The 25,836-nt window shown below is 38.3% G+C and overlaps 2 protein-coding genes across 2 annotated transcripts in view; one reads left to right on the forward strand and one right to left on the reverse strand.

Annotated features, from left to right (window-relative positions):
* CENPP (centromere protein P) overlaps positions 1-25,836 on the forward strand; it is a 218,758-nt gene that overhangs the window by 100,313 nt on the left and 92,609 nt on the right. The gene's annotated exons all lie outside the window — the stretch shown is intronic.
* ASPN (asporin) lies at positions 1,748-24,765 on the reverse strand. Its single transcript, XM_014563742.2, has 8 exons — positions 24,527-24,765; positions 17,359-17,632; positions 14,159-14,271; positions 9,815-10,028; positions 8,484-8,594; positions 4,651-4,744; positions 4,140-4,278; positions 1,748-3,020 (listed from the first exon to the last, which is right to left on the reverse strand). The coding sequence occupies exons 2-8, from the start codon at positions 17,600-17,602 to the stop codon at positions 2,823-2,825; spliced, it is 1,113 nt and encodes a 370-aa protein (XP_014419228.1). The 5' UTR covers positions 17,603-17,632; positions 24,527-24,765; the 3' UTR covers positions 1,748-2,822.

The raw sequence follows: 25,836 nt of genomic DNA on the forward strand, positions 1-25,836 counted from the left end.
GTAAGCGGAGAAGTCATGAAAGCCAATGTAAGACAATTCTTTTACCAAAAGATGGAATTACGAAGGAAAGAAAAATAATGCAAAAGTTTAAGGAGGAACAAAATTGATTTTTTTAAAGTAAAGCTTTAGTTTTAGTGTTTCTAAAAGTATTACTTTTGTTTCATGAATTCAATGATCCTTTTTTATTATAGTATTTGGGAGGAAATGAGAAGAGGTGGTCACCAAGATTTGTTTTTTCTACCTTGAATTTCTTAATAAACCCAGTAAGTTGTAGTAATTCATCTGTTCCCAAACTTTATGGGTTTCAAGTGGGTAATATTTTATGTTTACCATAAAATGGGATTTTGGCAGAAAACTTTAATGCAGTTTTGGTTGCTTGCTTTAATTTTTATTAGCGATTTAGGGTTTTTGTTTTGTTTTGTTTTTTGTTTTCCAAACTTATAACCAAAAGTGGTTAGCAGCTGTGGAATGAAAAACACAAACATTAACTGTGGGAAATTAATTGCAGTGATTTCATGAATCATTTCCGGTATTTAAAAAAAATTGCCGTCTTTTCAGAAAAGATTAACTTAGCTACTTTAAGCTGCTCTGTTCAGATCATAGACTAATCCGTTTAGATAATTCTTACGTTAGCATTAACCTTATAAATTTAATTATTAATTTCAGGAACTGGATTCTTACACTCTCAGTGAACATTTGACTTCTTATATTCTTATAAGTGGCATGATGTCAAATTTTTATTTTTATGATATATTGTTTAAAAAGTGAATTTCATTTATTAAAACTATTGGAACTTTAGAAAATTTTAATTTTAGGATAATTATCCTTGTAATGTATTCTTTTATTTTTAAAGACTTCATAGTCTTTAATCTTTCTTGTCAGTAAATTATTATCCAGTATGATGGTTATATATATTTTATGAATCTTGTTGGTTTACAAAGCATTTTCACATATATTTTTATCATTCAATTCTCATAGCAACCTAATTGATCAGTATTGCCACACCTACCCATTGTAGATGAGGAGACAGGTCCAAAGAGATTGTGATTTGCCCAAGACTATAAAGGGAACTAGATTTCTGGGTATGTTTTTCCAGCTCAGTGCTCTGCATCCCTGGGCTCCTCCTGCTATATCACTACTGGTCGTTAACCTTCATTATTTTAATCACATTTTGATCTTGCCTCTACACTTTTACCAAACAGAGATAACTGGTTTTGTTTCAAGTTTCCAAGCTTGTCTCAGAATTTAGAAATTAAGTAAATTTCCTATAAAGCAGTTGTTCCCAACCAGCTATAGTTGGGTTCTCCCTGTCCCTCTGGCACGTTGGCGTTATCTTGAGAAATTGTTGATTGTCATACTGTGGGGTGGGGGGTGGGGGGCAAGTGCTACTGGCATCTAGTGAGCAGAGACCAGGGAGCTGCCAGACCTTCTGCAAAGTACAGGGTGGCATCCGCCACAGGTAATGCTCCGGCCCAGAGTGTCAGCAGGGCCAAAGCTGGAGAACCCCACTATGAAGAACAAGACCTAGTTACTCATTCTTCACCTGGGTATCTAGACCCTCCACCCCTTACTACATATCTGTAATGTACTGCTCCAAACCAGATTATTTATAAAGTCTAGGTTTTGAGGTACTTTAACATAAAGATGGTTATCTTGCATAGGTATAATTTATATATAAATTAGAATTTTACGAAAAATAGTTTATGGTCCTGGGTGGGAGAAGAAAAATTAAACCAAAGCACAAATATTTATTTCAAACCAATAGTTTAATATTTTCCTTATTTTCTAGTTTTACTTATGTTGAATGCCAACAAAAAATACTTAAGTACTCGTAATTTTTATACAGAGTGTTTTGTTTCTGTGTGTTCTATTTAATACTCTCCCTATTCAGTTATACCAGGTGTGTTCTCAGAGTTATCCAGTCTGTGCATATTTAAGGAGACAATTTGGTGTAAAATTGATGGTATCCAGGCTCTTCCAGTCAAGGTCTTACAAAGGGACAGCTGGAAAATATTCCTTAGCATTGAGGTGACAGTGTTACATAACCTAACAACTGACATATTGTTAAAAGCTTATAATAACTGGTAATATAAGGTGTGAGTTACAAATTGTACATACAGACTCACTATGCATTTCTATAGAGGTTTTTTAATTAGGTAACAATTAAAAAGAAAAGCATGTGCTACATCTCGAAAAATAGCTGTTATGAACAACATCTTTTGAGTTGGTAATAAACACTCACTGAAGGCTTTACTATAGGGAGTTTTAAACGTAAAGACAATAAGGCTCTAAGACACGAGAATTTGAGTAAGATTATGTCAAATCATACTTCAACATTATTAGAAATATTACAGTAATATCCAAGTTATTAAAGACAGAAGAATAGTATAATGTACTCTTTATATACCCATTCTTGTCAGTTTTCTTTTTCTAGAAGCAAATGAAAGAGCACAAATTTTGCTAAGTCAAGCATTCCACTTACAGTACGGTTCTTGTTAAAATGCACTTGATAACAAAGTATTAAATACTGAATATCTAACATTTGGTGCTGAGAAAGAACGTTCAAGCTTGAGAATTATGCAAAATCATTTGTATGTAAAAAGAAACTGCAATAGATGCTTGTTTCTCTTAATCCTGATGTATCAATAGTATTTGCAAAATTCTGTTGAAATTTTTTGTCATACAGTAAATCAATGGACTTGGCACATGGGAATAGATTTTTACTTATGTGCATAATACCACCATTATTAATAGAGTTCAAGTATTCCAAATGTAATGATTTTTGAATTTTTTATTAAATGGGTATCACTGATTACTAATTATTACTTTCTGAAGTTCCCAAGCTGAACACTCATTCTGCCCAAAACACAACGAAACGTTGCAGGTTGTACTTCCCAGTACTTCACCGGGTTGTTGAATAAACTTATTGCGCTGTACAAAGACTTCTTCATCTTTGGCACTGTCGGGCAGAAGTCATTCACTCCCACTTTCGTAATTGAATTGGAATGAAGGAAGATTATCTGTTGTAGTAGGGAAAAAGAATGGATGTAAAATTCACAATAAATTCAAAAAAAATATTCTGTTTACAGTCAGCATTTGTTCATGGATTTGTCTCTTTTATTTTACACTGATTTGAATTTCAGTTAAAATATATGTACTCATTTATGCCTGCTAAATACAGGGCTTAGACACTTGTGTTATATTCAAAAGTGCTGTGTGTGTGAAGTGTGTCGTAGGAGTCAGGCCAAAGCCCAGGGCACTGCCTAGTCAGCTCGTGCCACTCTCCTCTGTCTCTGTCTCTCTGTTTCTGTCTCTGTCTGTCTTTCTGTCTCTCTCTCTCTGTGTATATGTTTATGAATCTTGTTGGTTTACAAAGCAATTTCACATATACTTTTATCATTCAATTCTCATAGCAACCTAATACACATATAGGTATGTGTGTGTGTGATTACTTCAGTGCTATGTTTATAATAATGTGTTTTAAAAGTATTAGGAAAGAGCAGAACAATGGGATTTAATGCTCTAACAATTAGACTTGCGATATGAAGAATTGTTAGCTAGCCTTTTTTGATCGAAGGAGAGAAATGTAGAGCTGCTTTTTTGTCAGTTTTATAGAAAAATATGTCTATCAACATCTTAAATACCTACCTGTAATACAGCACTACTAGTTGAATCTTTATTTGCACCAATGGACAAAATACAATTTCATAGGTGGTGTGTATGTCTTATTAAATTATTACTCAGACAGAATGACAATATAGGACTTTCCCTTCTTTCCCTTAACAGCTCTTTACATTCTTTCTTTGATCTCTTTTGGCAACTGAGATTCCTGGGAAGTAAAAACAATCTGCTTAACTGACAGCATTTTGGCATGTTAAAAAGAAGGAGCCTTTTGCTGGCAAGGCGAAGATACCAGTTCTGGCTGTTCTTACCTCTAGATTCTGCCTCGGTGAGATTAGCTGACGTCTCAATAGAAACAGGGCTTCTAACTCTCCTATAGTGTGAAGCACTTTGGGCAACTTGGAGGGTCGTTAGGTGTGAATTACCCTTGCTACTTGCTTGATCTTTGCTACAGATACTAATATGTTTTATAGAAATAGAAGTACTAATATTTACAGAACACAAGTGGAATGTTTTACCTGGAGGTATTTCAACTCCTGTAATCCTGAAGGGATTTTTTTTAGCTTATTGTTTTCCAAGTGTATTTCTCTCACACGTGGTATGTTAGCAAGACTTCCATTTTCGATATCTGTGATTCTGTTGTTTCCTAGACCCAGTCTAAAAATGAAATAAAATACATCACCTCTTAAGCAGATACAGTTGGCTGAAAACACCACAACTGAGTTAGAAATACTTGTATTACATGTTCAGAGAAAGGTATTTCATGGTTTCCTTTACTAAACTAGTTCAGTATGTAACAGCCCCTCTCCTCCATGGGCAGAAAATTCTTTATCTAACCTATATTCAACAAAAGGGACGTTTGAAGTGTCCTTCTGTTCATTCCACTTGGCACCGAGACAGAATGACAGCAGTTCCTTCTAGTTTTCCCTTAATCTTGATTCGGTCCCTGTACACATTCTCCAAGAAATTTCATTAATACCTTCATCATATTGACTACTACTTCCAAGTTAGGATTTAAGGGATGTTTACCTTTGCAGATCTTTGTATCGTTTAAAATCCTCAAGTTCCACAGTTGAAATTTTATTATAATCTAAATGTAGCTCCAGTAATGTTGAAGGTAGGCCTAGTAATAAGAAAAAAAATATGTATGTTAGATCAGGTTAAGACCAAGCCCCACTGATTATTTATTTACCTGTTAAGTTTCACATTGTAGACTTAGGCAGTTTTTTAAGGGATCTGTTTTTTGGTTTTTTTTTTTCCAACTTTTTATTATGGAAAATTTCAAGCGTACACAAAAGTAGAAACTAGTATTGAGAACCACCATTTATTGCCTAGCTTCAACAGTTATCTCCATTTTTCCAATCTTGTTTCATCTCCCCACATTAGTTATTTACTATTGACTTATTTGTTGATTTGTTTTTATTATTTTCTTTTGCTGGAGTATTTAAAGTCAAATTTCATCCATAATGTCATTTCAACCTGTAAAGAGTTTACTAGACATCTCTAACCCATAAGGTCATCTTTTTTGTTTGTTTGTTTTTTAACATAACCGTCATGTCAGTATCACATCTAACAAAATTAGCAACAATTGTTTACTATCTTCTAATATTCATCTCCCTAATGATCTCAGATATATTGTTTTATAGTTGATTAGTTCAGGTCAGTATCTAAAAAAGGTTACAAAATACCTTTGGGTCTTATCTCTCTTAAAATCTCTTCTTCTATTACATATTCCCTTCTGTTTCTCCTTCTGTTGATTTTTCTCAGGTATTAACTTGTCTGAGATACTCATTTGTAAATTGGGCTGATGGCTTCCACATAATATAGTTTATCATGGTCCTCTAGCCCCCTTATTTCTTATGACCTGGAAGTTAGATCTGGAGACCAGATTAGATTCAGTAAGTCACTCTTTCAGCTGATGACCTTAGCACCCATTCATTGATTAAAGCTACCTAGACTTACTGTGTCATTAAGAATGAGAAAATGGTGATTTTCTGGTTTTGTCATTTCTGATTTTGGCATTGATTAGGTGGGATTCTTCTCTAAGGAATTTTCCTTCGTTAATTATTTTGTTGCTTTATAATACAGTTTTTTATAGAAAAAGCAGCATGCATGCTTGATTCTTTCAAGTAACTAATTGGTGCAATGCCTAGAGGGGAACCAATGAATTTTTTAGTATCATTATGAACTCATGGATTTTTGCCTTACTTGATATGTTTGATCCACTGCAATATTTATTCTTTTCAATTAGTAGCAGTTTCTGCATAAATTGAGAGAAGCATCTACAGTGCCACATGGCACATGGCAGATACCCTATGATTGTACCTTCTCTTCTCACACCTGCCTGTTCTGACCCCAGCCCATTCCAACATGAAGCTGGAATGAAGGAGACTAACCGGAAAATTCAGTCAGATCTTATTTTATTAATCCTACACATAAATTATTATTTTTCAATCAAAGGTTCTTGTTAGTTAGCAAGGTAAAGCATTCTTTTTTTCGACTCTTGATAAAACATTTCCTTACTTTAATAGCACTAAAAACTGTTGAAATTAATTGAAGCATCCTTATGAATATCAGTACTTTTCATGGCTGAATATATGTTGATTCCATAAGGTACTTTGAATTTTAAAAGTAAATAAACCAGAGAGAAGGAACATAATTGTAAGCTGGGAGTGTTCTAATTTCATGAATTCTGAGCAGTTGAGCTTAATTATATTTATGGAATGACTATACTCACTTCAGTATGCAAAAGAAAAGTTTCTGGCTTCAAAGATCTTAAATACTAATTGAGCAAATCTATCAAATGGACAAAAATCACTAGAAAAATACCATTGATTGTACCAGCCTGTTCTAGAATTATGTTGTTGCAGGTCAAAGAAGAGAGAACTCTTTGTTCACGTTGAGTGAGGGGAACTTCTTGGAAGAGCGTTCATAGAATTTAGGGGACTGTTCTGTTGTATGGATTTAGGCAGAAACTCAGTGACTGCCAACAAATATAGCATACTTTCAACAGCTATTTTTATTCCTGCCCTGTCTTCAGATAGGCCCCTCCTCTCTTCCACACAGTCCTCTTGGTAATGGATTTTCCAAATGAATAAGAAGGAAAACATTTTTCATTCTCTTTCTGTTTATTTGTCAGATCTGGTTAGAACCCTTTGGACCTCTGCCTAATTCATCCTGTCACAGTGGGTAGTGATTGAATTATGGCATTTTGGCAGTGAGCCTTAACATTTGAGCAAATAAGTCGTCAAAGCAAAAAAAAAAAAATTAACTAGCCTTTGAATGTCATAGGGCTCTTGAAGGAGTAGCTATGTAAATTGAGAGATTTGATTCCAGTTTAAATTTCTAAAGGCATAAAATGTTCCTTTATTAGACTTCAGAAGAATCTTGAGAACTTATGAGGAGTTAAAACTTTATTTTTAAGCTACATTTTGAAACTTGGAGAGAATTAGTCTCCGGATGTTTTGTGTGTAAGAAAGCTGCTAGTGTAAATATAAAGAGCCATGGTAACTGCGGGACCTCTGAGCCACAGCTCTGGGGTGGCCCCCTACTCTCCTGCCCCAGTACACCCTCTTATCCTCTCTGTCCCCACTCTGCCCTGCCCTCTTCCTCACTCTATGCCAGCTTCCAGCAAATGAAGGGGATTTTATTTCATTTGTTAGGTAGAGAATGTATTTTTGCTGTTGTTGTTCTAAAGATGAGAAGGTAAATATAACATTTTGGGTTTCTTGTAGGAAAACAGCCACCTCCTTGAAAACTAAATTAAAATGGTTTTTAATTGTGCAATTATGAGTTAAACTGGTTTTTCCTATATTAAAAAAATTGTCTTTCCACTTTTGCTTTAGATGATTTTTCTCCCAAATGAAAGATCACCACTTGATTAATAATAGCAGCTTTGCTGTGTCTTTTAAATTATTAGCTTGTTTGTTCTGTTAATCTTCTGGATCCTGTTGAGTAATAGAGAAGGGGTTATGGTGAAATAGAAGAAAAGAGGTTACCACTGCTTTTACTGTGAATACTGAAAGACAGGGCTGTTTGAAAGGAAAATATGTTATTACTCATAGGGGCTATTTCTGATCCAGGTAGTCAGCGTAGAAAAGAGACCCTGTCAGGGATGAAGAAAGGGAGACTTTGAGCATGGCTCCTGTCTAGTCAGTCATCAGAAGTAATGCACTAGGAAACTGGTCCAGTGGCCAACTTAAGAGGCATTTTACTTTGAGGTGCCAGCTTCAAGGTCATATGATAAAGAGTGGGATGCTCATTCTGGTATTGATTATGTCAAGAGGGGGCGTTTCCATGTGCCCGACATTGTCTGCAGACCTTTCTGTATATTATTAGCCTAGTTAATCTGCACAGCATCCCTGGGAACAAAAGAATGAGGTATAGAGCACCTTGCCCAGAGTACACACTTATCCCTGATCGAGCCAGTGTCTGCCCCAGTCCTGCCTCATGGTCTCCACCCTGCACCACCGCTGCTCTGCTGGGAGACAGGTCTCTGACCCTGTGCATCTTCCTCTGCTTTCTTCTCTACAGAATTCTCACCTCTGATAGACACTTCACAGAATGACAAGTTTAGATGAAAAAATGTCAGGAAAGAGACAGAAAATGAAAAGTTCATTGCTTCTTAATGTTTGTTCTCCCTGGGAAAAAAAGATTCTGATCTTATACTATCAAGAATAAAAAGCACTATGTGTGGATCTTTTTGTACACGAGAAAACACAAAATTTCATACTACACTGACCAGATATACCGGTAAAAAGGATTATAAATGCAGTGCAGTTTTGACAATGTGTACAGTTTACAACATTACACTTAATGGTCATTTTAAAATGGCAATTAAAAAATACTGTATAAATACAAACCTTTAGGAATTGAGGTCAGTTTTGCTTCTGCAATTCTGATATGGAACACTGTCACCCCTTCAAATGCCCCTGGTTCGATCCCATTGTTATCAAGAGGGTTTGCACTCATTTCTGTGAGGGGAAATTACATCATTTAGGACACACATGTTGTATATGAGATGCAGGGTCCCAAGAAAATTCTGAAAAGTGTGAGCTTTATCGTTCAGACTCTTCCTCACTATCTGTTTCTATCTACTCTCTTTTCTATTAGTCTCAGAGGAAGACTGTTTGTATTATGTAGGTTGAAATACAAAACAGCTCTGCTGTTTTGCTTTGAATTATTACATCAGTAGCTTATCACTCTTTTCCAACCATGAGCATGATCAAGGTTTTGTTATAGTAATATCATGTTAGGAAAAAAAAATCATCTTGCATATAATTCAATATATTTCACTTTGTTTTCTCCAGTGTACATTCATTTATTTGTCACCTAAACTTTTAAAATATAAGTCAATTAGAAATTATTGGATTATCAGAACTATAACTAAAGAAGTGCCAGATATACTGTATAGCACAGGGAAACATATTCAATATCTTGCAGCTTACAGTAGAAAAGAATATAAAAATGAATGTATTTATATTCATGTATGATTGAAGAATTGTGCTGTACACCAGAAATTGACACAACACTGTAAACTGATTAACCTCAATAAAAAAAAAAAAGAAGAAGAAGAAATACCAGAAACTGAAGCTATTTAGTAAGTGCAAGGCACTTGGTTGAATTCACTAAGTAAATAAATGAATGAAAATATTGGTTAAGAATTTTGAATGGATACTGTAGGGGGAGATGGCATGGTTATACCATGTGTGTTAAAAGTAAAATATTGTAGACATTAAAGTATGCAATAATAAAATGCCTTAGCTCAATCATCTTAAAGCAGATCATGAAGAGTTAGATGTACATTCCAAATAATATCTGAATTAATTTTGTAGATTGTATTTGAATAGTTTGTACAATACATTAAAATTGCTACCTTTAAGTTAAATAAGAATAACTGATTCTACCAATTAAAGTGCAGTCAGAAAACAGAAACCACACTAGGTGTTTCAGAAGGGATTCTTAAGAGTGTATGTATGTGTTTATATTACAAAAGATGTATTTCCTTAAGTGCTATAAATTTTTGTTTGATACTTTCATTGATTTATGAATGGCTTATCTAGGTAAAGCTTAGTAGATTCAAAAGTTAATTTTGGAAATTATCAGTCTTAAAAGTTGTTAATGATGATAAAGACCCCTACATCTGCATGTTGCTTACAATTTCAGAATGTCTCATTTGTTTGCAGAAACTCACCCAGAACGTGTAAAGCATTCATTCCTTTGAACGTCTCCTTTTGTATTTTCTTAACTTTATTGTCATGAATTCTGAGTTCTGCCAATGACTTGGGAAGATTAAGCGGTATTTCACTCAGTTGATTGTGGGACAGATACAGCCTTCGCAGCTTTTTTGTGGTTAGAAAGGCTTTGGGGTGAATCTTTGTTAGCTTGTTGTTGTTCAGAATCAAAGCCTAGGTAAAGCATAAAAAGTTACACCATATTACGAAGTAGATTTGATTTACCAGTATTCTACAGTGATTAGTTACTCATGGAAATCAGTGCAAATCATGTCGTTCATAGACTTTGTTAGCCATGTAAATAATTCTCCAGCCCAGTATAAGCTAAAAAATATATATATATTTACTATTGAATTGAAACAGTGCAAAGATTTAACTACTGGTTTCATGCCTTTGGTTTTGTCCTTGAGTAGGTGAGTGTTCACATGGTTAAGGCGCCCTTCTCCCATTTCTCTTCATGGAAGTAATGAATGGTTTTATCTTTATCATATCTTAAAATCTGTTCACTCTACAAAATTAAGTTTAGTGCACACCAAATAACATTTTTGCATGATTTTTATCTACTTTTAAAATCTCACTTATGTCTTGTTTACTAATGTTTACCGTTTTTCCCAGAAAAGAGGCCTGTAGGAATAAACTCTTACAAAGCGCCCTCAGCATTCTGGTATAGCTTACACACTGGGAAGATGGTAGTAGGTTCTGAGAAATGACTCAACCCCTTCTCAGTTCTGTGGCTATTTCTCGGTACAACACGGCAGCTCCCTTCAGAAGAGACAAAACCCCAGAAAATGAAAGAGCTTGCAGCAGCCTGAATCTGCATTCTCCACAGCCAAGCCTTTCGTGGCATGCTGAGGGTGCCGTCTGCAGCCATCTCAGTCTGCTCGGATGTGGGAACTTCAGAAGCAGAACTGGGAAAGTCTTTGGTAACCAGGGCTTGCAAATCACCCTCGTAACTATTTTCAGAACGAGCCAGATTTTGCAGAAGGAATTTTCAGTGGTTCCCAAGGGTGATGGCAGGTGGCTTAGCATTCCTAGGACTGTTTATCCCCCTCTGCTAATCAGGTCCTCTCATTCTTTCCGGGAGCAGCTCTGGATTCATTTCCTTTTCAGACTTTTGTCCCCAGTCCCCATTCTACAACAATCTTCCCGTTGTTTCCAGACTGACTTAATATGCCTTTTGGGTGTTATTCACATTGTTGTTGTTTCACAGAAGAAACACAGATACTTTGACAGTTAAACCCTCTTTATTATTACGTTTACTGGTTTCACTGTAAGCCCTCTGTGCCTCCTTTCTCTTACCCTCCTTTCAGACATATCTTTACTCTTAACGATTTCAACTAAGAAAGGTTAAGCCCAGGAGAAGAATTTATGCTACATTTTGTTACCAACTGCTAAAATATACTCCTTTCTGTGTGCTGCCAATTTAGAATTTGTTTTCTTTTCCTTTGGCTGTACTGAAAAAATGAGGGGGCAGAGGCATTTAACACCTTGGCAACTCTCACTCAACCCCATGAGCTAAATTTAACAGAAATTCTCTCTCCACTTAGTGATGAAAAAATGGGAACAGTGAAGAAGAGTAACTTGCCCCCTGCCTGGCCCTGCCCCTCTGCCCTGCACACTTTGCTCTTGTATACACTTCATGTGGGCTGCCCCTGTCTGGAGTTCCAAAGGGAGTGTGTGCCTCAGTTGGATCCAGCAACCATGCGTGGGGTTTTGTTTGTTTTTTTCCTCTGGCTAAGACTTGGAGTTATCAGAGCTGCATAAATCGAAGGCTAACTGATACAAAATGGGATAAGAATTTTTACATAGCGCCATCAAAATGCTGCCCCAGCAGATTGGGTTAGCAGAGTGTCTCCAGTTAAGTTGTACTTTCAGCTTTGGCTTTCACATGAAAATTCCAAAAGTGGCAGTCACAGAGCCGCAGACAATGTGGTTATATGTAAGGACAGAGGATGAGAAAAGTACAGGCTTTCAGACGTAGGACAGTAAGTCTTCATGATGAGTGTGGCTATAATAACGGGCTGGAAGTGAACTGGGGGAGTGTGTGTGTATGTGTGTGTGTGTGTGTGTGTGTGTGTGTGTAAGAAGATCTCACTCATTGTCTAATGCTGAACTGTCCTTTATGTAAGAACCAGAATGCCAAACATAATCTAGAGAATTTACAGAAGATCTGAAAAGAAAAAGTTATGAGTCTCTGTAAAGCCAAGCACCATATAAGATGATATTATAATTAAGTAAATATTTTGAAATATACATGCCCACAATCCAAGTAGAAAGTGTGTGCTTTAAAAGGTGCTTTACATGAGTACATTGGCCAGTCTGGAAAAACTAGACTGGTGGAGATAGTACTTAGCAGTTGGACTCTGAGCACCTTACCTGCATTCACTCATCTAAATAACTATTCTGAACTCCATACTGTTGTTACGCCTCTTTTGCGGCTGAGGAAGGTCAGGCTTAGAGAAGTAAGCCACTTTCCTGATACACATTTCTGGTAGAGCCAAGATTTTCAGCCCAGGACTGCCTAATTCCAGAACACCCACCTCCAACACAATGCTGTATGAAAATTGACTAAAAGAAAATCAGGGAGGCCCAAGACGGCTCCTGACACCTTTCCGATTCTCATTTCTCAATGAGTAGCAGAAGCACATGTGGACTAAGTCCCTGGAATACTCCAGAAGTGCAATAAAATAATGATATGACAAATTTTAAAAGTTTTATGATTTCAGTATTAAATATGACATTAATTGTTCTTGTGGTTGTGTCGATAAATTTAGGCTAAAGGAGTGGTAGAAGCATTCATAGGTTTTATTTCCAGCTTCTGAGGGGAGGATAATGGCCTTGCTATTCTCTAAAAGTTTCTCTGGTCTGAAGGCAGTGGGGTGGACTGGGTGGGCCCTCGGTGTGGAACCCATTGTGCTATTTCTGATTGCCGTAGCATTTGTGAGGCCTGTTATAAGATAAATATATGCTCTTCCCTTTGCTCTGTTCTTGTGTTTGTTTTTTAACATGGAAACTTTATTATGTCTGGAGCCTTAGCCAGTCTGCATGGTACACTTGCAAGGGACAGTAGCAGTCAAGGCCCCACGAGCCCAGCCACCTGGCAGTGCAGGCAAGAGTGTGGCTTTGCAGGGAGGGTGGCCTGGGCTCCCTCTGGGCAGCACTCTTTGCCAGGCAGCCTTGGCATGAGGGTTGAGCAAGAGAGGGTAAGTAAAAAGCACCCCCATGGTGCCTAGAACATGATCATGCAGCTGACAGGCACAGATTTCGTAATGGGGCTCGGGAGTCCCCTTTCCCTCCCTGCTGGGATGGATCAGCAGAGTTCAGGCGGGCAGGGTGGCCTCAGGCTGCTCAGATGGAGGAGAGAACCAGCCTGCATGGATGGCAGCAAGAGACTGCTGCCCTCATGCTGCCTCTACCTCATCCTCCTAGTGTTAGTTCTGCCTCGCAGATGACAGGCTCACATTTCTTCTGTCCCGCACAGCATGAGAACGTGGCAAGAGGGGAAGAGATGACGCTGTGGAAGATGTGACAGTGTGGAATCTAGCTCTCCCTCAAACCCAATTCCAAATAAAATGAGAAATTTTACCTGCTAAAATCTAGAGGCTCAAAATATTAAACAGAGAAATAAGAATCTTGTAAAACTTAGAAAGTTAAAATATTGATAAATACAGTAAGGAGAAGTTCTTTATTTTATTTTGGGGGAGCAAGGAGGTAATTAGAGTTTTTAATTTATTCATCCTTTAATGGAGATACTGGGGATTGAACCCAGGACCTTGTGCATGCTAGGCATGTACACTACCACTGAGCTATACCCTACCTGCCTAAGGAAAAGTTCTTTGTCATCTTTAGCGGTCTAGGAAAAAAGCTATACAGATACATATCAGTCAGTTACATATGTTGCGTGTGGTGCTATTAGAGCTGTGTGTGAACTAAGATAAGTTAGCAGGTTTGGGTACAACTTTTCTTACACTGTATGCCAATGAGTTCTAGTCTCATTATTTTAGTGTATAGTGACCATGATTAACCTGAATAGATCATAAGCTCATCTAAGGACCATTTACTTGAATTCTTCGCCCATTGCCTTTCACCTGGCTCTTATTCGGTAAATAGCAGTTGACTTAAATTATTAATTGAATTAAATCTATAATTTTTCACTAACTAGAACCTTGCTGAATAACAAGGATTTTGTCATTCATCACACAGAACGTAAGACTTATTTACACAAACACAAAATACATGTAGTCATTTTAGCCATGATAGAGATTTTCACTTGAATATTTGAAAATACGAGCATATATTCTTACATAAAGTGAGGTGAGTCCTTTAAAGTCATTTTCTTTGATTTCCTTAATTTTATTGTTTTGAAGGTCAACCATTCGAGTATCAAATGGAATGTTGTTTGGGACAGAGGACAAACCTGAGAAATAAACAAACACGTTGCATACACGTTATATGCTGCAGATAAGATTGCAGACATGATAGAAATCCATGCTTACCATTAAGTAACAGATGACAGAAACATTGTTCCTTGGAAAGGGCTAAAGACCTTATCAAGTCACCTAAGTTATTTTTACCAGGTGTCTCACTGGGTCTGGCTCTCAATATTCATCTGCTGCAAGGTGATATTAGATGGAGATAAGCTGGGGTGTGCTAATATGACTGCAAGGAGGAGACATACTGGGGCACAGCTTCTGCGGATGCACTTTTGGCTAAAGGAATGAACATTCTTTGCACATTTTCCGGTTGTTGTCGTGCTAAATTGGAGCCTGTGGGTTGTGCTTAGAAAACAGGTAAATTCAGTTATTTTTGTGTACACTATCCAGAACTTTACCATTCATTTCCTTTAATGATAAGCCCCTCTAATTAGTCATATATTATTTGATTTACAAAGACTTATTCATCCTTAACAATCCATATCCATCATTGACATCTAAGTGTGTGGTATACTTTTACTGAGTTTATCACCCACAGCCTTAGTTCTTTTCCAGCCACATACTCTAGTTTGAAATTACCAGGGCCCACCTGTTAGTCAACCATTCCTCTCTGCAGGTGCAGTAATAGCTTCCTTTTCTGTCTGCTCATCTCAGCAGCTGCGTCTTCCTTTTTGTGTAGGTACTCAGTAAATGTTAATTAAATTACTTAAAGGTTTAAATGTGTTTTTCCTCTCTTAAAGAGGCAGAAAATTACCAGGACCTATGGGTAGTACATTTCTTCCTTACTTTCCTTTCTTTCCCTAAATGGCTGAACATACTCACCCCTGATTGCTTCCAGACATTCCATATGGTAGTCAGGCTTGCTGAGCATGGGGCCTTCTTGGTTTTCCTCAATATTTTATTATTGAAATGTCCAAATATACAGAAAAGTTAAAAGACTCTTTACAGTGAAAACTCATATTCTCTTTCTCTCATCAACCTTTCACTATACTGTACTTACTGTCCACCCATCAATTCATCTTTTTTTAAATCCATTTTAAAGTGAGTTTTATATATTACTACACTTCTGGTGGAGCCATCCTTACTCCTGAAAAGTACTAATATATTTAATAGCTCCAAATTGAAGAACTCAATATCAAAATATTGTGAATATCAATGGCCCACTAGACAGCCCTCAATACTTTCCCCTTTATACTTTAAAATTGACAGTTCTTTTAAGAAGTTTAACATAGATAGAAAAAGGGAAAAGGGGGGAACTTGATAGGTTACCAAGGTGGCAGCAATTTTGTTAGGAGATTGTTTTGGTCTGGAAATGAAGTGGAAGGTCTTGTTGGGAGCTAGAGATTCTGCAGACAGGACCCCGTAACATAAACTTTGACAAGCCTTCCCCTACCCGACTCCTGCTAAAATCAGAGCTCTGAAAATAATTTCATTTCCTGAGATAGAAGAGTAATGTGTCATTTTCATGTCAGTGGTCCTGGGGGAGGTGAAATGTACACTGCTAACAGCGATGTGTCATTTTAAAGGTATGTGTCAGACTATTACATATATTCTTGGTTTAGGTGGTTTTTTAAAAGCTAAATATTTGGGAGATCGTGTAAGTAAAACACGATTTGCAGCCAGCTGTGTGTCATGACGCAGTTTGGTTATTCTCGGTTCTCTGACAACAGTCATGTACTGGAGCAGAGCTATGCCGCGTTTCCTCTGAGGTCTTTAAGTTGAAGTCGATGACTTTGTGCTGGAGCACATATGAAGGCCACCCCACGAGGCTGGTGTGGCTAAAGATGAACATCTTCTTAGTCACAGTCTTACCCAGAACCAACCCAGTTTACATTCAGCACCATCAAAGTAGACACAGATATTTTTATCCTGATTTTGGTTTTACAAAGTTCTTTCGAATGCTTCAACTCTACAATTGATAGCGGAGTTCTTTCCTGCCTGGGATGCACTTAAAAACGACACCACCTTCTGATATTCCCTAATAGAGCTTTTGTCTCAGCTTCTACACTTCTCCTTCCTGCGGCTCTTCCCACAGTCATTCTTGTGTGCTTCCCGACCAGCTTTTCTCAGACATGGTTTGCATCCTGTCATCTCCTTCTCACGAGAATGCCAAAGGTAAAGCTTAAAGCCCATTTCCCCTAGTCCATATATTCCATTAAGACTTTCTCAGTGATTCTAGCTCATGATAATACCCTCTTTTTCTGGATGCTTTTCTGTTCACCTTTATGTCTCATAACAACACACTTTTTAAAAGTCTCTAGAGTTCACTGTGATAAGCTTTGACTTGCCACAAATGCTGTGGCAGTAGGAAATGAATCTAAAGCTTTTGGAGACACTACTCATCTGTCCCCTGAAAGTGGCCCTGTTGGGCCTCCAGCCCCAGAACAGGAGGTGTGTGCCATGCTTTTGGCTTCCCACAGTGACTCAAGCCTGAGCCTGTTTTGGAAATAGCTGAGCACAGCAGTTCTTAATGTGCCATCCTATTACACGTCTCCACCAGTGTGCCTTTTTTTTGAGAGCACCTTCATTAGAAGTATTAAAAGAATAAAATACTCAGAGAATTACATGTTTTTAAGAGACTTTAGAAAGTGATTTAGTTCAGCCACTTCTTTTCTAGACAATTCTAAACTCAAGTCACTCAAAACAAATAGAATATTGTCTTTAAAATGTCTAGATTAGAGAGTTCACAAACGATAAGCTACTGACTGTTCTGGACAGTCAACTTATTTTGTTGTCATGGATTTTGCTGAGAAGCACAGTTTTAACCAGCTGACATGCTAAGATGAAACCAGTGACATCCATTCTCTCTGAAGGAAATGAAAATGAAGCTCCGATTAAAATTTGGGAGGAGAAGGAAATGTTCTGTATATGAAATTCCCCTTGTTTTCCTCTGATTTTTCTGGGTTTTTAACAGTTTGGATGTACTTGGGGTTTGTTAAATGAAAAATGAACTTAAGTGAAAAATTCCTTTACAATCAGCTGATTTTGGAAATTTCAGTGAGGTCTTTCCTATCCTTTTAATTTTGTCAGAATGACATGATTCTTTAAAACGAGTTGACGTGTGTTCTTACCTAGATCAGAACAGTGCACAACTCTTGAGTAGCACTGGCATCCAAACGGACACGTTGGAAACAGATCGAATGGGAAGAAGGGGTTGATTGGCTCTCTTGTTGGAAAAAGAGAGTTGTCCGCGTCAGCATCACCTTCGTCTTCCATGTCCTTTAGCATCATATTCTTCAGTGTCACGTACGAAGGATGAAATGAGGGTTTGGCAGAGCACAAAGTCAAGAACACTAGGAGCACATACTCCTTCATGTCGGCCTGTGTAGGGGGACCACTCTAGAACTAAGTAGACATTGAGGATTAAGTTAAAGTTTAAATAGGTACAATTCCTGCGTTCGTACATAACTCAGAGCTGACGAGAGTAAAATGAAATGTCATTCTTATTCATTACTAGTGTGAGAATAAGTTTATTAAAAATTTTTGGAAAGCAGTTCAGCAATGTGCAATGGAAGTGTTAAAAATATCTTTGTTTTTCATCTAATAATTCTACTTTTTGGCATCTAGTCCCAGGAAACAGTTCTAATGTACGTAAAGATGTTCATCACAGAATTATATATATAATAGCAAAAAAATTAAATGTAATATTAATGATTAAAGGGAAACAATAAAATAGGATCTGTTTATTTCATGAAGTACTTTGAAACCCACAAAGTTTTTGCAAAGATATTTAGAAATATGAAATACTATTTTTTTGAAATAAAAGAAAATATTTTAAAGTCTATATATAGTGTACTTACAGACAAACATGCAAAAAACCTGGCGCAAATATACCTAATTGAGGATAATATCTAGGTAGAAGACTCATGAATTACTTGTCTGTTGTTTTTTTTTTTTTTTTTTTTAATTTTCATACTGAGCAATAAGTACTATGTTTATAGTTAGGAAACTAATAAATGTTTTTTAAAAACAAAAACAGATTATCATACCTGACACTCTATTCCTGGAATCCTTCCATTGCCTTAATATCTATATCACTTTTAAAGTAAAATCCTTCATGTCCCCTTAGTACAACACCTGGAAATTTTCTTTAACTTCCCTCCCACCATCCTCCCCAGCCTCACTCTCAGAGTTGCTTACTTTCTCCACAGCGTTACTGGATTTTCCTTCCAGTCTGTTCCGTTGTCTAATATCTGATACAAAGCATCTGAGGCCCGGACTGTTCTATCTTACTCGTCTTTCTGCTGAGTCCTTTTTGTTTAGATTTTGGGGGGCAGGTGGGGAATAGGAAGGATTTGCTTTCAGTTGTGCTTTTTGAAAGCCCACACGAAAACTGGAATGTACATGTGAAAAAAAACCTGAATGGATTTGCTGTCATTTAATGGTGGACAGTCCTACAAGTATATTTAACATTTCATGGTTTCTTAACCATCACCTGTGAAACACACATTCTTTGTAATTTTTTGAAACTGAGAAGCATTATGATACCATCTAAAACAGACGTATGCCTATCTTCTCTTTGGCGCATGCAGGTGGCTGCACATAATGCCCATTGGTGAGGCCGCATCCTGCCAGGAGAGTCCACACCCAGCCAGGTCACCCAGCAGTGTTGCTGGCCTGCTGTGCCTGAGCGCTAGACAGCACCTCAGCCACAAAGGGCTTCCAGAGTCAGTCAGAGTTGGTCTAGCCTCAAGAAGACCTGGCCCCCCCAAATCTTAGAATTATACCAGCTTCTTACGATTTCCCAGAATCCAAAAATCAGCTTTAATACCTCTCCATAGCCTTGCTTTTTCTGGCCATAAGAATCAGAAATGAATTAATTAACTTAATTAAAAATTCATTTATGTGTGTATATCTTTTCATCATCAGCGAAAAGTTTTTTTAAGAAACACCCTGCTGTCATCAGTGATTAACCTGATAATTAACATTATTTACCTCTTAGAAGTCTATATGGTAACATGCACGTGTTGCCCCCTGGGTGGCTGGACATCACCAGCCATGTTATTTGCACAGGTTTGCCTGTGATAACTCACACTCAGTTCTGTGCTAGGAAAGGGGGCACTGTAGGATGTAGAACAGAAAAGGCTTTCTGTTTTTATAATCTTATTCAGAGTCCCACTTCAGGACTGGTTCTTGCCTGCCATCTCTACACTACCTTGTGGAATTGTCAGTTTAGAGTTTATTCTACACACGTCCCTCACATTGACCAGGAGGGATGGGAGATGCAAGAACTTCCGTGGCTTTACCAAGGCCACGTGACCAAACAGAACTAGAACTTGAGTTAGAGCTCGTGTGTCCCAACCCATTCTTTGCATCTTCTGCTGCAGCCCACATAGGGGCACTCTCTTCTTTTATCTTCTTCTATCTGGTGGCCTTTGACATCTCTTCCTTTCCAGGCATTCCACATGCTGCCGTCTGGTATACATCTTATACATAAAGGGGCGCACTCACAGCTTTTGGAAGGTCGGAATGGGAGTGGTTGCGTGGTCAGATTCGTAAGGTACAGAAAGACACTGCCAGCAGCTTCTGTCAGCCAGCCCCGGGGACAGGCAGGTTACTGATCCCGTCACCCTGGGATCCTGGCACAGGGACCTGGTTACAGTCAGCTGGGCTTCATTTCAAACATCACTTTGGCACATCATTTCTGCTCCTTGGCTGCCTGCCTGACTTCACTCCATTATGTTTCTTGACCTTGGGCTTCTGTGTGGTTCATGGCTCTTTAGTGCTTGGTGCCCTGCCTTGTCTTGAGTTCCAGAACTCTCTTTCCCGAGCTAATTTAGCTTTTGATCCTTCGGTAAAGCTTGTCCCTCGTACCAATTTATTCTTTACATTGTTGTGCATTGCTGCTCTGTCTTCTAGGTCCATAGCTGCCCCTGACCTTGTGTGACCTTGGCAGAGAAGTTATTGAGTGTGTTGTCATTTGAGGTCCTGTCTCTGACTTTCTTTGAGGTGGCTAGAGTTTTTCCATTGGGCATTTATTAGGTACCCACTGTGTGCCAGGCATGGTGTTACAATGGAGAATCCATGAAGTAGCACGTATCTGGGTGCTTTCAGTGGAGATGCCCCCCCCATCTCTGTCCACTTCTCCCACACTTCCCTGGTCAAAAAACAAAACCACAGCTCCTAACCCCCTACTCTCAGGGAAGCATGGGATTGTTGTAAAAGTTAATACTTGAGTGTCAGGTGTGTCAATAGGAAAACAAAAAATAAATGCTTGAGTTAGTAAATGGGTCCAAATTGCAGGCGGCATTGCTGACTGTGCACACTGCAGCTCTAACGTTCTGGAGGAATCTCCAGATGTGTGGTCTCCAGACTCTGAAAGTAGAATTCTCCATCATAAGTCTGTCTACTCCTCATAACCCTCAGTTTACTGTTTGAAACCAACAGAAATAAAGACATCTATAAAATACACATACACAAAAAAAGATTGAAGGAGGAATACTCAAACCTAATAAAGGGGGATAGTGGCGTTATGAGGGAAGGATTATTTTTTTGTCTGTGTGTGTACATATTTTTAAAATTATTATGTTGCTTTTAAAATATTTTAAATAACAACCTGCAAAAAAATTGTCTTTCTTCTGGTCTTTCATATACTGTTGCCTTTTCTTACCATTTCCATAGCTTCAGGTAGTACAATTAAAATTTCCCCATACACTGTGCGCTTAGAAGTCAACCGACAGTGGCTACCTTCGAAATAATTTGGGGCCACGATTTCTTGAGGCCTACCACCATTTACTGTGGTCCACAGGACATAAAGAGTTTCATAAAAAGTTATTTTTGAGTTGGTTGGTTCGTTGAGTTTCAGTATTTTTGCATAGAAACTTAAGAGATGAATGAGCTGTAGGTTCTTAGTCTAGACCGGAAAAATCTACTTAACACATACTACACCAGAAATACAGACCTAAGGAAACCTTAGAACTTAAAAATAAATACATTTAGCGAGAGGAAAATGATAGAGACGCAAAGTGGAAGCCAGGAACACGACGTCTTGGCGTGGCCTGGCAACAGGGCCAAGGACTTGGCTTCCCTCCTTCTTCAGACCCGAGGTTCCTGGCATTTCCTGCTATAGTCACATTGCCCTGTGACCTAGGAGAGCCCTGGAGTGGGGTGCAGGCCAGGCTGAGGAGGAGCAGAGCAGCTGTGACAGACTTAGAGGGACCCTGGTGTGATGCCAGTGTACGCTGGGAGCTGGGGGGACACAGAGAGGGCCGGTGCATGGGGGAGGGGGAGGGGGAAGGCCAGGCGTCTGGGGTCTTGTGTCTCTTTCATGCCTCTTCCCGAGGGCTGCTGATCAGCTGACCCGTGGGGTCAGGAGGAGTGTCAGCCAGTGTCCCTCACTCCTTCTCTCTTCTCCCTTACACTGATAACCTACAAGAGATTCTCCCTGCCTCAGGTGGGATGGAGACCCTGGCCTGCTAGATCAGGCACTGGTGGCTGGGAAGCTTTCCGGTTGAAGGCTGGTGGGGGCGGCCACCCGTCAGGCCTTCCGGGGCCCTTCCCTGGCAAGTGAGAGAGGAGATAAGTGGAAGTGGTTAATGTCATCGAGTTTCAACTCCCTTCCAGTGTTGGAGTTCCCTTCAGAACATTGTGAACCAGGTGGCGTGTCCGTGGTCCAGTGAGAGGTCTCAGGGAACACACCTCCTCCAGGGGCATCCAGCTCCACTGCTGTCCATCTGTGGTTGATAGGAAATTCTTTACCCTGGGACCAAAAATGCCTCCTGGCACCTTCTTCTCTCCGTGCTGCTTCTGTCTTATGTCAGCCATGTGGATTTCTGATCTTTTTACATTCTCTTCCCTTGGTTACTTGAAAAGAGAACTTGGGCGAACTTTGATTCCATGAGGAATTTACCATTTATTCCTCCCATTTGAGATGACAAAGCCTTGATAAAATACAAGTCATTATACACCCTAAACCTCACCCTATTCCAGTTAATCAGATTTTTATCAGTAGAAGAAGATTGGAATGTCCAGGAGGGAACACTATATAGCCATGTTTTTTTCCTTATTATTCAGAAAGAGTGCAGAGAATATTGTTTCTCATTTAAGTCATGTGGCTTTTGGTTTTGGAGGAATCTCTAACTTTAAAATTTTGAGTTTATTAATATGGCTGAAGCTGTTATTTGATTAGTTCTGGCAGTATTTAGGTTGTGTTATTTTTAAAACCTTTAAAAATGTTGATGTCTTGTTCTCAGGAAAGCTCAGTGTTTCCCTAATTTAGACCAGTTTTGCCAGGGTATCTTTCTCATGGAAAGCTTTGAATTTTGGTTTCAAGTTTCTCTTAATTAGAAGAATATTTGAAATATTATTTCAGCGCTACTACTGTTATTAATAAACTATGGCACGTTAGAGCCCGGAGGAGAGGCCTTTGAGATGTTGCCACCAGGCCCTCTGTTACGGCGGAAGGGGCCGAGGCTGGCCTCCTGACTCCTGTGCTGTCCACCCTTCCGCTTAACCTCCTCTAAATGGGTTTGATTCTCACAGTGACTTCCAGACGCTAACCAGACTCTCCTTGGGGAGGACAGGGCGAGAGGTTTGGCCAAATTCTCAGGACTGGAAATGTAGCTAAGAAGTGTCTTTCTGAATTTGCATAAGTTCCTATTTTCCACTTAAATGTTCCACAAACTTAGAATGGAAAGTTTGTCTAAGTGAAATGGTATTTCCTCTCAGACACTATTATTAGGAGAATAAATCACTGTGCTTTTAAATCCTATACTTAAAGTCCGCCTGGGACTTTTCCCCTTGGCCGAAATGCTCCTGTCAATTCACAAGTACCAATAGTAGTTCTCAGTAAATAAATGTGCTATACCATGCCCTGTGTATTCACAGAAGGAATCCAGACTAAATTCAGGTTTAATCAAGGCACAGCCTTGTAAATGGACAAGTGAGGTAAATACCCGAACATGCATTAGGAAACTTATTCACAGTACATTTTAGTCATAGAAACTGATATTTTTAAACACTATACTTTCCTTAAAGGAATTAACTTTACCTTGAAAGTATGATACAACTGATTGAAGAACTTGCTGGCTGCCTTCCTTTCATATCAGTTTTGTCCTTCATCAGTTTTTCAGTGCATCTAGCAAGCTAGCTGCTGTCTTTAAAAACAAAAAACTCCTACTTCTTCATTTTTCTAAGGTTTCCTATGCTTCCTTAAGGCTTGTGCTTGTAAAATTAATCTATTTTGTCTCAACCCTCACATCAGCTATCTGAATACTTTTGTTTAATATAGTAGTTGTAACAGAAGACTGACTACCCCTCCTTCTTTCCACCACTACCTTATATTGCTAAGTACTAAAACATCAAGATGCTTTCACATGTGTGTGGGCTTGAAATGTTGTTTTAAACAACTCGATTCTTGGTGTGACTTTAAAAAAGTAAACTCTTTGTTTTTGTAGATTTAGACCCCTCTCAGATTTGTGAGTATACCATGTGGCCACTGTTTATGGCTGCCACACCTCCAAATAAATCAAGAAAGAATGCTGTGCTCTGTTTGGATTACTAGGGTTTAGAATGTCAAATACATTGTTAATTTTCTTAAATCTAAGATTTAATAAAAAATTTACTTTGGGAGGGGACAAAGGAAATCTGACTATGGATTTTGTGAAAACACATTTCTAATCTTTCATATTGAAAATAGGGCTAGTTAAATTATTGCTGATAAATATTATTTCTTGGACTTATATGAATTTCCATTTTAACTGTCCAGTGCCATTTCATTACAAAAGAATAAAGAAGACATTTAGCAAGGAAAAATGAATATTCAAATGTGTAAGTAAAAACATTTGAATAACTCATATATATATTTAAACATCTTAGGAAATATCATAGTTTCACCCTTTGAAAATGTTTCTGCTGTTTTTATTTAATGTATTTGCAATATCCCCAAACTTTCTTATCATTAATTGTTAAGGTAATATTATTTTCTTTAAGAACATATTCCCAAGATGTTTGTTTAAGTGATTTTTTAAAATCAATCATGTTAACTTTTATGATAAAGCAAAATGACAGGTTATCACTTAGCTATTCAAAAAATACACTGAAAGTAAATCCATTATATGTAAAACATAAAAGCTAGAGTAATTTTGGATATGCATTTAAGTGCTATTTTAAAGAAACTATACATTAAACTTTAAACTTTATTATGTCATTTTCAAGCATTTACATTAATAACATTAATATTCCCTTAGTATTGACAAGTAATTGTACACTAGTACATGAAAAAAAGACATGAAAACATACCTTGTAAGAAGAGAGTAAGTCCTCTTGCAAGTAGAATTTTTCACCATGTACTACTTATCTATAATGTAAATGTTTTCAGTTACTATTTAAGAAGAAAAAATACAAAGGTGTCACACAGAAAAGAAAAACACCCTTCTGCAGAGCCTGGTGTGGCTGCACCCTGGGTGACACTGGAGTAAGCTGCTTCCACAGATTAGCCCATGTTAGTACTGAGAAGCAAGATTAAAACTTGTTACTGCTCATGTGTTTTCCATCACTGTTTGTATCATAGCCAAGACTTCTAGCTAAACCCTAGACGTCTACTGGAAGATTCTGAAGAAGAAAAAAAAGAGAGTTTAATAATTCATGGCAACTGGCCATTGAAAGTGCAGTCAAAGTCATTCAAGAAATACCTGATTTGAAAAAACTACTTTGTGAAATTCTTAAATGAGTGACTCTTTATAAATTACCGATTTAAAAACCACTCACTCTATATAGACTAACAAAATATTTATTCATTTTAGGACAAAGTACTGAAAGAGTACATTATTGAAGTATAAACCCAACCTCCAGGGGTACCTAAGAAAGGAGCCATGCTGTTAATTTTCCCCTTATGACTGAAGCTATTACATCAAGCATACTTCTCAGGATTTTCTTTGAAAGCTTTTAGCCCTGCCGTAGGCATGTCAGGGTTGCTGCAGATCAAGCCCAGTATAACACTTCTGGGCCCAGCCGATATGCTGTGATACAGACATTGATGCCAGGATGCAGGTGACGCCTGCTTGGACTTTCCTTTTGCAGGCAAATACCAGCTATGATCACTAGTGCTAGGTAACGGCCAAACTGGCGTCTTCCTCATATGCAGATTTGGGGGCCAGCCTGTTTGAAGCATGTTTCCAGTGGGTTAACAGGGTCTTTTCTCTCCGGCCATAAAGAATCTGACTGTCCTTAGTTCCCGATTCCCAGAGAAATGGCACATGGTGAAGCGAGCCATAGAAGGAGTGCTGTGCCACCAGTGGGTAGGGCAGCCAGCCCCCACTTAAATAAAGCACTCTTCTGTGGACCTCACATCGGATGGTCCCACACGCTGGCCCCTGAGAGCTGTAGACCTGCCCTGGGTGCAGCACCCAAGGTGTGGCGGCCCCCTTGCTTGGCTAAAATTCTCATGTGCCCTTAATTCAGTTATGTTTCGTTCCAAACGTTTGTCTGTTACCTTGATGAATTGGGACATGGTAGAGATTTGAGCTGGATTTTATTAACCTGAATTCCATCCGAGCAGAGACCATGAATGGGAAGCTTCTTGGGCAAAATTCTCTTTGTCCTTTGCAATG

This window comes from Camelus ferus, chromosome 4 (assembly GCF_009834535.1).
Source record: "Camelus ferus isolate YT-003-E chromosome 4, BCGSAC_Cfer_1.0, whole genome shotgun sequence".
NCBI classification, from domain to species: domain Eukaryota; kingdom Metazoa; phylum Chordata; class Mammalia; order Artiodactyla; family Camelidae; genus Camelus; species Camelus ferus.

Coding starts and splice junctions, on each gene's coding strand:
- ASPN (XM_014563742.2), bottom strand. CDS start 17,602: ATGAAGGAGTATGTGCTCCTAGTGTTCTTGACTTTGTGCTCTGCCAAA. Junction 8,595..9,814: donor GAATGCTTTACACGTTCTGG/GTGAGTTTCTGC, acceptor TTCCCCTCACAG/AAATGAGTGCAAACCCTCTT. Junction 4,279..4,650: donor CGATACAAAGATCTGCAAAG/GTAAACATCCCT, acceptor TTTCATTTTTAG/ACTGGGTCTAGGAAACAACA.